The sequence below is a fragment of the Alligator mississippiensis genome, chromosome 4 (assembly GCF_030867095.1).
Source record: "Alligator mississippiensis isolate rAllMis1 chromosome 4, rAllMis1, whole genome shotgun sequence".
NCBI classification, from domain to species: Eukaryota; Metazoa; Chordata; order Crocodylia; family Alligatoridae; genus Alligator; species Alligator mississippiensis.
This window is the reverse complement of record NC_081827.1, coordinates 97,974,125-97,989,770: the sequence shown is the minus strand read 5'-3', so window position 1 is coordinate 97,989,770 and position 15,646 is coordinate 97,974,125. Positions and strand designations below refer to the sequence as shown.

Sequence of the window (15,646 nt, the reverse complement as noted above, 5' to 3'; positions counted from 1 at the left end):
TGCCATGCTGGGCAGCACAGAGACGGGGGTGAAGCAGTTGCACCACAGCCTAGTGTGGCACAGGCTCCAGGTGGGCGGCCTCAGCAAACACTGCCCGGCGGTGCTGAGAAGCAGCTTCTGGGGAACAAGCTGGTGCTCAGCGCAAGGGAAAAGCAGCCCCCCCACCCACATGCCTGGCACCCCATGCTGCAGCCGCTCTGAGCCTGAGCAGGACTGCCCATGCCTACTCTCCATTGCCACCGGGCACCAGTGATGCAGCAGAGAGGCAGGACAGCCCTCGCGGGCTGCAAGAGGCTACAGCACGAAGTGCCAGCCACAAGGGGGGGGGAAAGGGGGGCGCTTTTCCCTCGCATTGAGCACCAGCTTACTCCCTGCGGTCAAGCGCGGGGTCAGGGCTGTGCGCTGCTCCCCACCTGTACCGCGGGGCTGGGGCGGGGACACTGGGAGTGAGCAGGAGCCAGCGGCAGCTGGGCAGGAGCATGGGGCCTACGCTGGTGTCCTGGGGCCAGCGCCGGTGAGGCCCAGAGCAGTGAGGCAGGAGCGCGGGGTCCTGGTTGACAGGGGCTCCAACCTGCTGGTGCAGCCCAGCCTGGTTCCACAGACCCCTGCCAGCCTGCACCCCCCACTCCTACCGCTCCACTCTGGGCCCTGCCAGCACTGGTCCCAGGACACAGGCACAGGCCCTACACTCCCACTCGCTTCCACTCCCCCCTGCCCCTGCCTTCCTGTTCGCCCATCGGCTCCCAGCTGTATGACCAGATCATGGGGCTCAGCAGGAGCTGGCCGGGCACTGAGAACTGGGGAAATCCCCTTGGTCCTCCCCTGCCTTCCCCTCCCCGCCCCCCTGCCACCCCCCCGACAGGAGCCAGGGGCAGATAAATATTAATTTTCTAAAATTTTTAGGGGCCCTGCAGGCCAGATAGAATGGCTTGGCAGGCCATATTTTGCCCTCCCATGGTATAGGTGTTGTTAAGCCATGGAGGCACAGTATTGATTCTGCTCTTTTTCAGCTCCTTCTAAAAGCACTGAAATCAAGAAGGAGCCAGTCTAGCTGTCTCTACTTGACATTTCTCAGGTACACAAAAGAAGGAAGAGAAGAAACAGGAGCAGCTTTTTATCTATCACCAAGACAAAATGAGCTAAGACAGGGAAGCAGAAGAGGATGAGATGACCAATGACACATGAAGGAGACCATTTGGCACCAGGGGAGCAACAGCAGAAAAGAGAGCTGAAAATATAAATATCTTGCTACCTTACTTTTCCATGCAAGGTAATGGCTGTGATTCCTGCAAGGATGTGAATACAAATGGAGGGGAGGTAATGTGGTTCAAGATTATGCTAGACTTTCACTTATGCAAAGTCTTGTGAGACATAGCTGCCCCAGCAAACTTATGACTGTAAAATACACCAGGTATTTTATCTAGGTGGTTTTGTCCCAAAGGGCTGATTCATTTCTAACACAGAGAAAATTCCATACTTTTTGCTCACATTTCTTTGAAATGGCTAGTACGCAAAAAATGCACACCCTTAAATTAAAATTCTGGGTCGTTAGGCCTGATGAATGTATGCACTACAGCAAAATTGAGGTCTGATTATCAGATAAGGTGCCAGAAAGTCGTGTTTTAGGACAGAAGCTGCAGGAAAACAGAACTAAACAGGAATCTTTCAATGTTTTCAGAAAGTGATGAAATGTGTATCCTCTTTTAATGCTTCAATAATTCTCACTGCTGTGTAAATAAAATCAGCTTTTAATTTATACAAACGGTTGTGAATTATGGATATTGTTAAACGCAAATAATCACGGTTAAACAGCTAGAGGAGGACCTACTCTCAGAAGCAGATAACAAACAATACAACATCAAAAGCAAATTGTACTTGTGGCAATGCTTGAGAATGGATATTATATCTATCTCCAATATTCTCCTAAATAATGATAGAATATCCACCCTCAAATATTGCCTGTTGCTATCTACTGTGGGCACAGAAGAACAGACTACCTGAAATCCACAAAATCTATCTATCTAGATCAGTGGTTCTCAACCTTTTTAGACTCAAGGCACCGCTCGTTAAACTCAATGCACTATTTGATAAATGCCATTTCTAAGCTTTACCTCGTTTCTTGACTACGGACAAATAATAGAACAATCTTTTGTTGTAAAGAACTCTGAGGCCCAGACCAGAATAATTTTGACGCTACAGATTCCTATTTGAAATCTCTGGATTTATCTTGTGAATCCTATGTAGGTGTTTGCATACCTACTGTTGCATGGCACCCCACAGCACCCTTAAAAAGATCTCTCAGCACCCCAGGTTGCCAAGGCACCCTGTTGAGAACCATTCATCTAGATTATTAGAGGCTCCTGCCCTCACCATGGTATTCAATACACTTTTCCACTAATCTTGTTCTCACTATGAGCAAAGCAATGGTAGTTACAGGGTGACAGGCCCAACACACCTTGTCAAGTTTACTTTGTCAAGGCATAGTGTTATACATCTGCAGTATCCCAACAGTATCCCAATATATTGTATTATAACACAATTTCCCTAACCTCAGTGGACAGGGCAGAACAGAACAGAACAAAACAATTATTATGTGGTAGAGGTCAAATGTTCTAACCCGGACTGAAGCTCTATTGCAGTAAGTACCATATTCAGAGAAAGGCCCAGGCCATGATGTTAAGAGCTTACAAAGTCCCCAACTCTGAAAACAATTGCATGTGTTCAATTACAACTACATGACCATATCAACTGACTTCTTGGATAATATTTGTATGCATAAAGCAAAGCACCTGAAAAAGTGATTGCTGGACTGGGATCTAAAGCAGCAAAATACACATTTCATTCTTAATTTCTAAATCATTTACAATGTTTTGCTTTACCCCACTTCTTATTGACTTTGGCTTGTAATTAACACTAGTGAATTGTTAGTGTGACTTATTTAACTCTATTGCATGTATATTTAAAATTAGTTTTAACTTTTTGTAATTTTCTGCTAAGTATTTAACACCGAATTCTTATGGATTATTTTAACTATTGCCATTTTATTTCTATATTTATTCCTAGCGTTTCATTTTAAATTTAAGTCTTGACTTTTTAAAAGTTGTTTTGAACCTTTATGTAAACCTCACTTCTTTTAAACTCAGTCCAGTTGTCTTCCTATAAACCCCAAAATATCCCAATGTCATGAAGTTTTGGTGTGTGTAGCAATCATGGCTTTAACCATTCACAGGGATTGTTTAACCAGGATTGTAAGGCACTCTTGTGTACGTGTAATCTTGTACACATAGCAGAATACCTGAAATGGAGATATCTGCAACCAACCTATGAGCCGGAATACACTTCGTTTGCTTTCACTGAAATATATTGATTTCCATTAAATCATTTAGTCCCAGAAAAAGGAGTTAGGTGAAACCCAAATGTGAATAGCTAGTTATGAACTGTATTCTATGAAATCTGACCACTGTGCAGTCTTGAAAAGTGACCTGTTGCAAGATACATAAGTGGAAAGTTCTACCCAAATATCACACATTAATGTCACTATGTTGTACACGTGTCTTGTAACCACCATTAACAGATACTGTCTATATTTTCTTTGTCAGAAACTTCTTCATACCCAAATTTTATTTGCTTCCAGTTCTAGAAAATACTTCACAGAAGTCAAGTTCCACTGGCAGGCTTTCCATACCGATTTGTGTCATAGTCTGCATTCAGTAGTGAGTGTCCATATCCTTCCATGAAGCAACAAACTCAAGGGACTAATGTTACTCTGAACCACCTTTCGAAGAGGAACCTGTAAAGAAATTCTTCAAGACAGCCAATGCAAGATGAACAAAGAAGATAATAAAATAGTTTCCTACACAGAAGAAAAAGAGTGTGGAGAAAAATAATGGTATAAATGACAAAATGGTCAGTCAATCTGTATGCAGGTACAGTGGCATCACATGCAGGCAAACTGCACATGGAAAAAGAGTTTGGGCTCTTTTTTTCACTTTTTATCACATGTAAGGAAAGGCAGAAATGTCCCTGCTTCCAAAACTGTGTTGTTGTTTTTTAACATCAGACACTCAAGTCTTTCCTGAAGCACTGTGTGGATTAAAAAAGAACATTTTTTTTAGGAAGTAGAGAGTTAAAATGATCTTTCAGATGGTTTAAAGGCTCGAGAGTTTACCCACAGATATCTTTGTCCAAGATTTAATGCCACAATCCCATTTATTAAAGTTAGAGAATTCAATCTCTAGGACATTTCCAAGACATACCTAGAAAACTTATGAAGATATAATTTGAAAGTCTGCCGTTAGTCAATATCATTAACTGGAAAATCTTTGCATGCCTACTTCAATCACAAAACAACAAGAAGTGACACCAGACAATATGTAGCTCTGCAGCTCACTTTTAATAGTACAGTTTTTGGTGCAGCTCACAGCCGCATCCACCAACAACCTTTGAAGCAAGGCTTCCCCAGGTACTTCTCAGTACAGACTAGTAGTTCAGTGATTCAGATCTGGCAAAGCAGAGTGTCTCTCACATAAAAGTTAGATGCACCAGTCAAGAAAATAATCTGCTAGTAAAAATACCACATAGACTCTCCATGGTTACAGCTGTGACACTTCTAAACATGAGAAATGCTGGGTTTTCCTGTTAACTCTGGCCTGGCTTTATATATCCAATGATGTACACTTCTGGTTCTGTTTTTGCCTGCTAAAAAACCTTGGTCAGTTGAAGTGAAGTCTCAATTAGAGCAAATTTGATGTACAAAATTGCCACTGTTGCTTTGTTGTTTGCACATGGGGGCATAAAATGATCATTTAGAAGGTGAAGAAATTAGCTCTTAATATACCAACACAGAAATGGCATCACAGCAGATTTAAACTAAGTGGCTACAGAATTTAATTTCTATTTAATGTCCCAAACAGAGTAGTTGCATTGACCTTTATTTCATGGGACCTAATACAACGGCAGTTTTGTCCATCACCAATATTCACAGTATATTCAAAACAGACATAGGGCTTCTCTTATCTGGTTGGCATTATAGCCACTGGCTGTCATCCAAGTCCCCCCCTCCCAAGCCTCACACAACAGGAATGGACTTACCCCGCTCTTTATCCCAAGCAATGAAAATTACTCCATTGCTTCCCCACAGTCTCTGGAGAACACAACCAACAGACATTACTGCTGATGTTTAGCTGAAGGTCACTGTCATCGTGCTGCAGAAATCTTCTACCTTCTCTATAGGTTCCCACATACCATTCAGCTCCTACATTTTTTAAACATGCTCATCATTGTTACCCCATCCATCGTGGTATTAAAAGATGGGCTGGATCCCCAAAGTTTGCAACATCCACTAAAGAGCGCATCAAATTCCCCGATGTGTTGTGAGGAGGGTATCCCATCATACACGCCCTGAGATTCCTGAAACTATACACCCATGCCATGTCCCTGTTACCTTGTCCTCTCCCCCCTACTTTTGTTTATTCACATGCTGCAAATTTTTCAAACCCTAAATTCCAAGCTGTCTGGGACCAAGATTGACTTTTTGATGTATACATGCTGCTGAGCATAACAAGGCCCCAATAGCTAACATGGTCCTAAGTGCAATCATAACAGGAATAAGAAAACTGATTCCAGATTTGTATTACCAAAGAACCAAAACATACTGGTTCAAGCTGGCCTGCATGACCATAAACCCAGTAAAGATGTGGTCTTTGCTTTGCCCAGCTTACATCCATGTGACACAACAGAGTCACTAGCAATCATACAGTAGTAATAGAGTCAGGCATGAGGGTTCCATTAACTTGTTCCTTTTTTAAATAAAGAAAAAAAAAGGTCCTTTTCATCTCCCCCTTCTGAGAGGCAAGAGGCAGAAGCAAAGCTTTAACAGATTTGAAAGGCATGAGGGAGACAGCTCAGCGCACAGGTTCAGGAAGGGTGTTCAGGCACATGTGTGGCAATGGGGGAAATAGGGAACCTTGGGTATGGGAGAAGTGGAGAAAGCGCATCAACACCACCATATCATTTATGAAACAAAAGTAAGGGGAACGGGCACTGAGAGACAAACAGACAAGATCAAATAGCACAGGGCCTTCCTTGAATACTGATTTAATGGGGACCAAATGATGCAGCAGGACTATTACTTGGAACATTTCCAGCACACACTGAGGACTTTCCAGTGATAAACAGCCAACTCCTACAGCTGCAGCCAACTTCTACAAAGTTATCGTTCCTTTTTCCACAGAGAGTAATCAAAAAGCATGAAAGTACCACTATGAACTTAAGGTAAACTCCATGATCAAACTGTTGAAAAAACGGCACATCTACACACGCCCCTACAGCAGCAGTTCTCAACATTTTGTACCTTATGTCCCACCAACTATTTTGTCAAAAAAACCCTGGTCCCACCATGATAAAAACAAAACCCCACAAAATTGCACTGTTCGAGATATCTGTTGATTCATCTATTTGAAGTGCAAACAACCAGTGCAGACACATCCCGCTGGTTGAGAAACACTGCCCTACAGCACTGTTGTTACTGCACCAGCATTTAGTACTTCCTTTTGGAAGTACTAAATGACGGTGTGGTAACAGCCTGTACTATGCTGTGCTGGCAGCGCACAAGTATTTTCAGCCGCTACATCACCGAAGCAATGGGCTATACCAAGGGAACACATTGCTAGTGACACAGCTGCAGCATCATGGTTTGTGCCCGCCGATGCTACGTGGCTGTAGCACATTGCTACAGGGACGTAGCATAACATATAGACACACCCACTGACACTTTCCTTTGAAGGCCGATCTGCTAGCATCACCCAATTCCCTCGCCAATGCACAACCAGGCAAACACAGCTAACATTATGTTGAGCAAAAAGTGGTTGCATAGATATCAGCTGCATTGCTACTAGACAGGTGCTTCAGAATCAGTTTCAGCTACCATAACATTCTATTCCTGACCTTTAAATCCTGGTTGACCAGAGTTATCATGATGAATACTGAACTTAGAAAGGATTTAAGGAGATGCAGAAAAGAACGACCCCACCAGATGTCACTTCTCATCATTGGAAAGGACCTGCGGCCAAGAGCGGTGCCTTCAGTTTATCATTGACTTCCCCACAGTTTTCACAACAGCTGTCCTTAGGTTTGGTCTAACATGATACTGCAAAAGTGCAGATCAGAGAGTTTAACTGTATATTTCCTTGGACAGGCACATACTGCATTAAATGAACAATAAACTGTAGTCATTTCTACAGCTTGAACAGACTGGCCCATAAGATCATTTGAGCAGTAGCCTAGAGTAGTGGTTTTCAACCTGTGGTCTATGGGGTCCACAGACTATGTTTAATGGGTCCACAAAAGACAGTATGACCAATCAAAAGTATGTGAATACAAACACAATTCAAAGGGATCTGCACCTTCATTCGAAATTTTTTAGGGGTCTGCAAATGAAAAAAGTTGGAGCACTGGCCTAGAGCACTCTGGTTTTTTTCCACCTTCCCCTAAAAAATCTAAATTGGGTACCTTGGTCCCACAAAACATGCTATTGTTCCAGTTAGCAACAATCGCATTTAAAGATACTTGTAGCTCATGAAGTGATACTTCTCTGACAGGTGACCACGGCTGTTATTTGTCACGAGGAACAAGTATATTATCTCACCTTTGCTGTTCTGAAAATGGAAAGTCAAAATTGGCAGTAAGGTTTGGGGCCCAATACACGGATGAGCATCAACCCACAAGACCCTCACAGGTTACAGAACAGTTTCCCCTAGGCCTGTTCCAAAACAGGTGAAGGCCACGTCAAATTCCATTATGTCTCATCCTCTACTACAGATCGGTCGAGAAACATCCTCCTGTAACATTCTGAACTGTAATTTATTGGGGCAGCAAGTGACAGGATCAGTAATTTAGTGCTCATGGAAGGCTGCACAGATGCAGTTGGACCATGGGAGGAAAGGGGTTTTCTAAGCAAGCACTTCTATTTTATATTTCTTTTACATTCCCCATGACTAAAAATCTATAACAGAACAGCTAAGAATTCGGGGGGCAGATGACAGACATTTTATAGATGCCAGTATAAATACTGACATAAGATTTATACAAACAGTTTGATCTGGCTTTGAAGTCACTGTGGGCAGTGACCACGAACTCCCGTCTATTTTGGACATAGAAACCATGGCAGCATCTTCCTAGCAAGAACTGTTAAAGTTAGTTTCATTGCAAAAGTAGGTTCCTTATGCAATGCAGGCAGACTCTCAGAGTTCAGGTATCCCAGTTCACTTTCTGAAAAGCATCAGCTTTTCACAAATTGGCAGGAAGTCTGCAGCATCAGACACTTCTGTGCCATTTAAAAGTGTAAACATACACTTAATTTATTTTTAAACAGCAAATAACTGCAGGGTACATCAAATTGTTTTCCAAGCATTCTTCACAGTGGTTGCCAGTACAGGGATAGATCACTCTTTCAGCCTCTGGTGGGAGGCCCTTTACCTCGTTTACACTCTGAAGAAAATTCAATTTATAGGGCAAGGGAGTTGTCACTGCAAATTTCACTTGGTATCACTGCTGCTCAAAACGTTGTTGGCATATACACAAAAGACAGCATCCCCACACACTTTGTTCTGTCATTTTCTACATGTATCACCTCCTTTGCATCTCCCTGCTCTTGCATGTATGAGCCTTGCTGTGCTTTCATTTTTGTGTTACTTCCTGCTAGGAGAGAGTTTCACAGTAGATGTTTTTGAGAACTGAATTAGATTACTGTGCAGTAAACAAGCCAGCCTACCCCTCTCCTCTTCTCCGTATGAAAATAGCTAGGGCTAAAGCAACAGCTGGGGATCATTACGCTGACAGGAATAGTTTGGTAGACTCCAAGAGGGGAGAGCATGTCAGCTAAAAAAACATTAGGGAAACAGAACAGAAAAAGAAGAGCCCAGAGATTGCAGCCTAGGGTACAACTTTCCAACCATGTACTGGACTGATCTCTGAAAAGTCAGACACCAAGAGCCCTTTTCCAACATTTTCATATTGCCCTTCATCACATCTCCAGTCTTCATTGTCAAAGATGTCATGCTGGGGACATGCAGCACACCTCATTCTTCCTCAGCACTCTGTGCCTTTGGAGAGCATTTGCAAATACAACAGCTGAATGGATCCCAGATGCATATTTTGTATATGGTATCTAGGTTGTAGCCATACTGGTCTAGTGGCAAAATCAATCAGGGCTCATGGCAGAGATGATATCTTTTATTAGACCAAGTAGATTTTTTTGCAAAAATCTAGTTGTTCTAATAAAAGTTATCACTTCTGCCACAAGTCCTGATTGATTTATTTTGTATATACCACTGTTATGCCACAATAGGCTTGAGCTGGTCAGTTCCTTGAATAAGGAACACACGGCTCCCAATAAGCAGTTCATTCAGTAGAGAGGGATATAGCAATCATACTGCCGAGACATAAAGGAACATACTGCAAGCATTAGATACTAAAACTGTCTAGGTCTGGATGCCACCTATCTACATATGTATCTCCCACAGCTCTTCAGATACATTTGTGGTTCATTCTGAACTTGGAAGACAGATTGATTCATCATACGGAAAACATGGATTCCATATTTAGTCTAATTTTCCAGAGGGCTCAAAGAACAGATGCCCAGGAACAGACTTCTTCTTAGGAGTCTGTACATTTTTGGTTAGACCTTCCTATGACAGCAACTTAACAAGTTTGTGTTCGTGTGTGCTCTTCTGCCCTCTACTGAATACAGCGTTGAATTAATTTCTCAAACTGTAGTAGCTTTGTCCTCTAGTGGCTGGAGGCACTATGATAAATAACAAGAGACTTCTACTCATGCACTTTATACATTGCTCTATGCTTGCTCTTTCACAGCATCTGATGAAGTAAACTCAAATTCACAAAAAACTTATGCTCTCTATATATCTAATTCAGTTAATCTATAAGGTGCATATCTACTCTGCCTTCTGGCTTACTTTCCTTCAACAGTTAAAAAACATAAGCTTTGACAAGAACTTGCCTAGTTTTTGACATCTTCAAGGTACAGTGCAGACATTAAGGATTCCTACCCTGCTCTCAGACATGCCACATGAGGAGGTTCTTCCTACTGTACACATAGTGAAAGAAAAGGTGGTTAAATAAGTTAAGTAATATGCTTACAATCACAGAATGGGACACTAACAGAGCCGGGATTAGAGAACAGGAAGAATTTGTGTTACATTCCCAAAATGAATCCCCAAGGTAATGCTGCCCCTTCTATTTATCAGACTGTCCCTGTAATTACATGTGTGGCATATGCTAAAAGTGTTTTTCATTTTTCTCCAAAGCATCTCATACACTTCAATTTTCCATACTTGGTTTGCAACAATGAGAATCAATGGCAAAAAAATGAGTTGAATTGCCCACACTGCTTCTAAGATAAAGATTTTTGGGGGGGAAAAAGGTGTAATTCAATACTGAAAGAGACTTGACCAGTTTTGGCAGGTCAGCTCTCAAAATAACTTTAAAAAAAAGTGTTTAGTTCAAGAGCACTTAAATAGAGCTAATGCACACACATGGAGAAGTGGGGGTATTTATTGTGGAGTTCTTCACTTCAGATGTCATACTATGAACCTTTACCTGGCTCCATGAAGTTTTCAAAAGCTAGTAATGCCCCCCCATTCTAGGTCATATATTGGAAAATCAACGGCCCAGAAAGGAAGTAAAAGTTGAGCAGAATTCTGAGGTACTCAGAAGCCCCCTCACTCCAAAGGACTCTTGCAAAAGAACTGCTAGAGGATCTTTGAACTCTGCCAAGATTTTACTAACACTTGCTCTGGCACACACCCACTTTGGAAAATATGAACAAGCCTGGCTTCACTTTCCTGTCCCCAACCCACTAATGCATGGTACAGATCAGCAATTCACGTATCACTTTCTAAAATTGTTGTGAAGTAACTAGAAGGCACGTCATGCTCACATACCACCAGTGGCCTGGTGCAGGGGAGTGAAGCAAAATCTAATCCAGCAGCAGCTGAGTCTCAGTGGAGCATAGGGTGACTAAGGAATGGAAGAATATTTCCTAGAGATACAAAGGTCTCCTAATTTCAAGGATCTGCATTTGCAAACTGGAATACAGTCCAGCTTGGTGAAGAGGGGGAAGAGACTGGCACTAATTCCTATGAGTAGTGGAAGAAGAAGAGTAAAGTGCAGGTATCTTCTCCTCTTGGTAGTATAGAAGAAGATAGTATACTGCCCAAGTAGTTTCAACAATTCTAACCTGCATCTCAGAGATTCTCTCAGGGTTTATACCCTAGAGTGAATGTGCCTTCCCATAGCGTGTAAGGTTTGGCTCTGCAATTATGGAAGTGCAGTGCATGTGGAAGCACAAATACAGCTGGAATCCTGAGAATGCAAGAGAATGAATGGATCAGTAGCGAGGTAACAGGGTCATGCCATCTTTTTGCTATGGTGGCAGTTATTTGCCTTTCCTTTCTTTTGACAGGAAAAGATTAGCCAGCATCCACTTCTCTTTCTGCCTGCCCTCAAACAATGGACAGTGAGTGCAAACTGTGCATTATATTTGTATCCTATATTCACTGACTACTAAAATAAGGTTGTCAGATATGTAATCTTCAGACACAGTCTGCCAAATTGTTTAAAGGATCAGAATAATTCAGGAATTCAGCATTCCTTATTCATTTCAATTGAGACAACAGCCGGCTAAATTCCACTGACAGGGACAACAGAGAATTCCACCTTCCCTTCACCTGAGCACTGACCAAGAGCTCTTTGACAGGACAGCAGATCTCTATGTAACCCTCACAACAAGCAGAGGGTACTCGTTTCAAGTGTCTCGCTGGATTCCCTGCACAGAAACCAGTGCCTCGGGAAAACAGGGCCAACAGCAAATCTTCTTACAGATGAAACATCTTTAGGTCCAATGGAAATGCGGAAGATGAAATGTAAGTCAAATCAAAGCTACAGATTAGTTAAAAATAAAAATATGGAAACCAGTGATTCACCAGAGTTGGCAGCAGGTCTGAGTTATTGCCTCTACCTGAGAGGCACCAACTTCCCTATTGCCTAGTACATCTGCATCTCTGCCAGGTTTGCTTTTTCTATTTAATATAAGGGTTTGGACAGAGGCTCTAGTAGTTTTGTCTGTAATCCTGGAGCTGCTTAATGGAGGAAAATAAATACATCTAGATGCTAATATCATTTACCATGTACTGGTCATTGCTTTCCTTGATCACTGTAATCTTCCATCTGACCCCTTGCCTCTCAACCTTCTCTCTCCTCCTCAGCCCTCCTGCCCTTTACAGCCTAGCTCTGTCCAAAATTCCACTGCGAAAGTCATCTTCCTCTCCTTTCACTCACATCACATCATCTCTTTGAATGCAGCTATTGACTTTCTCTTTAGCACATCATGTTCAAGATCCTTGTCCTCATCTACAGGACAATTATAATCCAGTCCTAGTTAACCCTCCCACTACTCCTCTTGTTTTATACTTACCATTTTCTTTCCTCACTCCTGTTTGTGGCCATCTACTGTGTTGTCCATTTTGCCTAATACTTCCTGGCCTCACTATCTCCTCTTCTTCCTTCATACTTACCCTTCCAAGCAGCCCCTTCCTTCTCACTACCCACAGCACCCTCCATACTCACCCTCTTCTAAACTTTGACCTGCATCTTGTATTTAGAAGTGCTTTGGATAGGAAATGTGTCTCATTTGCTTGTGAAAGTACTGCATCAATTTACAGCACAGCTGCAAATACATAAAAATGTATTTAGGTGTTCACTGAGAAGCTCCTTCTCCAGAAAGTTATGGAACTTTGTACCAAAACCACCACTTTGGGAAGCACGCTGCACCTTCCAATTTCAGGCTTCTGGTATTCATGAAAAGCAAAGCCTTACACTTCTCACTAAAACTTGCTCACAGAAGACCTCTATGCACCAAAGAGAGGAAGAAATGAGAAAGTAGAAATACTGAAAGCCTCCCAAGAACGAAGTATTGGCAAGGCACTATATACACTGCACTAATACTTCCTTGTGGGCATGCTTTTGAGTAGTCTGGAGCATAGATCATAGGAGCCAGTGGGAAACCTCCAAATCTGGATGTTTGCCAAGGATGGGCAGGGAATATAATGCAAACACACACATGAAAACCTAAGTCAAACAGGGTAGAGGCCACTAACCTTCCCGCAAACTGTGGTATGAATCCTGACACGTGCTTGAACAACTCTTCCCCTGCTTTGACACAGTCTCTGCAAGCGGCAAAATCCCGGCATAGGCAGGCTGAAGGGTCTTGGCTTTATCCAACATCGTAGAGAAAGACTCAGGGTCAGAAAAGGCAGATCCAGTAATACAGGAAATGTCTCAGATCAGTGGAAAGGCTATTTAATTTTCATAAAAGGCCCAGTCACAATCCCCCTTTACCCAAATATTTGTCACTGTACTGAAAGACCTGCTTCACTGCTAGACTCCACAGCTGCACTTGCACAGGGACAGACGGACACTGACGGCAGTGACAAATCCTGGAAGCTAACATCTAAAGATCCAAAACAACGAGTCTCCAAGGAAAAAATTTTCTTCCTGTCAGCTCCAAATTTCCTTGAAGTTTTTCATTGAAACTTCCCTGCTTCAACAAGTGGGTGGATGTATTCAGGTTCTCAATATGCAAAACTCTGCATACTGGGGGTAAGTTCCCTCATAGAATTGCTTGCAGGGACAGCCAACCTCATTCACCCAAAATAGTGAACAGTTGCTTTCTCTACTCAGAGCCCAGACACCTGCCAGACAAGCAATGTCATGTGACCTCATCTATCCCTCTCCTCCTCCCCTCTCTCCACCTACCAACTATAAGCACACTGTGCCACGGCTAGGAGACGAGCTCTTGCTGTCCTGTTCCCTTCCCAGTCTGGAAAGATATTGAATTTTAGCTGAGGTGGAAGGCTAGAATGACAAGCTGGTACATTAGAAGCAGTGGCACTGCCAGCTTACCCTCCCTTCTTCCAATGTACCTGCACCCTGACCCGAAAGAAACACTGCCCAGTGAAAAGTAATTGACAGAGTTCAGCTTCCAGCCACTCTACTGAAAGTGGAAATAAGGCTGGAGAATCCATGCCAGTTGGGACATAGTGGCAGTTTGGACACAGTGGCTTTGTTCCACTAGCAACTTACTTTGCACATATCACACAGATGTCATATGTTTGCAACCTTTAGTCATGAAATACTGACTTGCAGCCTCAAGTGAAAAAGTTCTGTGTATCCTAATCCCCCAAACCATCCAACACCCACCCTTACCAGTGCTTTTTCAGGTGGTAGAGAATGCATGGGGCTAAGGGTGGGTAAGGCAGGGACACACACCACTGGAATAGCTTGACTGCCCACAGGGCATAAAGACATTCCAGCATCTTTCCCAAAAGACTGCCACTTTGCTGAGCACTAGGTAGCATCCTATGGGTGTGAGATAGTGCAGACAAATCCAAAGAGCCACTGCAAAGAAAAAGAGGAAGAGCCATTCCCAACCAGTTGAAGGCTAATGCAATGCAAGGCTCTAACAGTTCAGTCTCAGCTTTCCAGCTCTGAATGTCAAGACAGGAATTTCTCTCCTCTGGGAACAGTTGGAGAATCATTCAATCCCTGTGCTGAACAAGTCTGGTGTAAGAACCACATGGAAAATCTGGTTAGTATTAAAGGTAAATTCACTTAATCTATTTTCTTGAAAAGAAAAGCCTTAGAAATAATATTCTCTGAGCATTTCTCCTGTTGTTAAGATCTGCCTACATTAATGATGGAGAACCTGATTTAATGTAAAAGCCATCAGGATTACATTTCTTTCCTGATCTCACCCAGCCCTTGACTTTCTGACTAATGTCCAGGACACTTAAAAGCAAATGAAAATGTTCTGGCAAAAACAATTTTGCACAAAAGCAGAACCACAGCTAAATCAATATGGAGATGGAGATTTATTTTACTGATTTAGATTAGGTTGTTGCATCTGCTACCATTAGATCATTGTGCAATTTAAATTAGATTGTTATAACTGCATCTGCCACTCTGCCAGTTCTTGTAGTTAAAAGGAAAAGAAATTGCTATTGTGCATGTGGAATCAGCTTTTAAACCTAAGTTTCATTGCTGCGTTAGCTTCTTTTTATACAGTTTAAAGATACTCTCCATCTAGAAAATAGTTAATTTGCTTGTACTTCTAAAAAGTACTCATCTAGCTCCCTTCCTTGCAGAACCTAAGGATGTCACACAAAGTTATAATGCAAGCGGCAGCCCTCTCCTTTGCTCCCACAATGCTAACTTTACCATGGATTTGGACTGCGGTACAGAAAGCTGCTTGCAGCTCAGGTTAGAGTCTCATGTGGCAATGTGAAATGAGGATCTGGTATTTCTGACTAAAGAAATGCAGAAAAATGTTGAACTCAGTCAAAAAACAGAACAAAACAAAGGTAAAAAATTACCTCAATTCTGTCCTGTGGTGACTCCACAAGGTTAAAAATCAAACATGTCATTAAAAGTCAGGTTCATCAAGTACCAAAAAATATTGTGTTAAGAATATATAAGGACACTACTGGACAAAGGTACATTTATTGGGTGGGGGAGGGTCCTCATGTCTCATTTCTTACCTTATCATAAATTTCTAAATTCCCTGCATTTATAA

General features: G+C 42.3%; 1 protein-coding gene across 7 annotated transcripts in view; it reads right to left on the bottom strand.

The window, feature by feature from the left end:
• MRTFA (myocardin related transcription factor A) overlaps positions 1 to 15,646 on the bottom strand; it is a 131,600-nt gene that overhangs the window by 52,148 nt on the left and 63,806 nt on the right. The window contains exon 1 of one of the 7 annotated variants that reach the window (XM_059726371.1): positions 13,173 to 13,314. The exons of the other annotated variants lie outside the window; for them this stretch is intronic. Within the exon in view, the coding sequence (XP_059582354.1) occupies positions 13,173 to 13,299 (127 nt within the window). The 5' untranslated portion in view covers positions 13,300 to 13,314. Of the gene's footprint in view, positions 1 to 13,172; positions 13,315 to 15,646 lie in introns of those variants that run through there. 7 annotated transcript variants of the gene reach the window in all.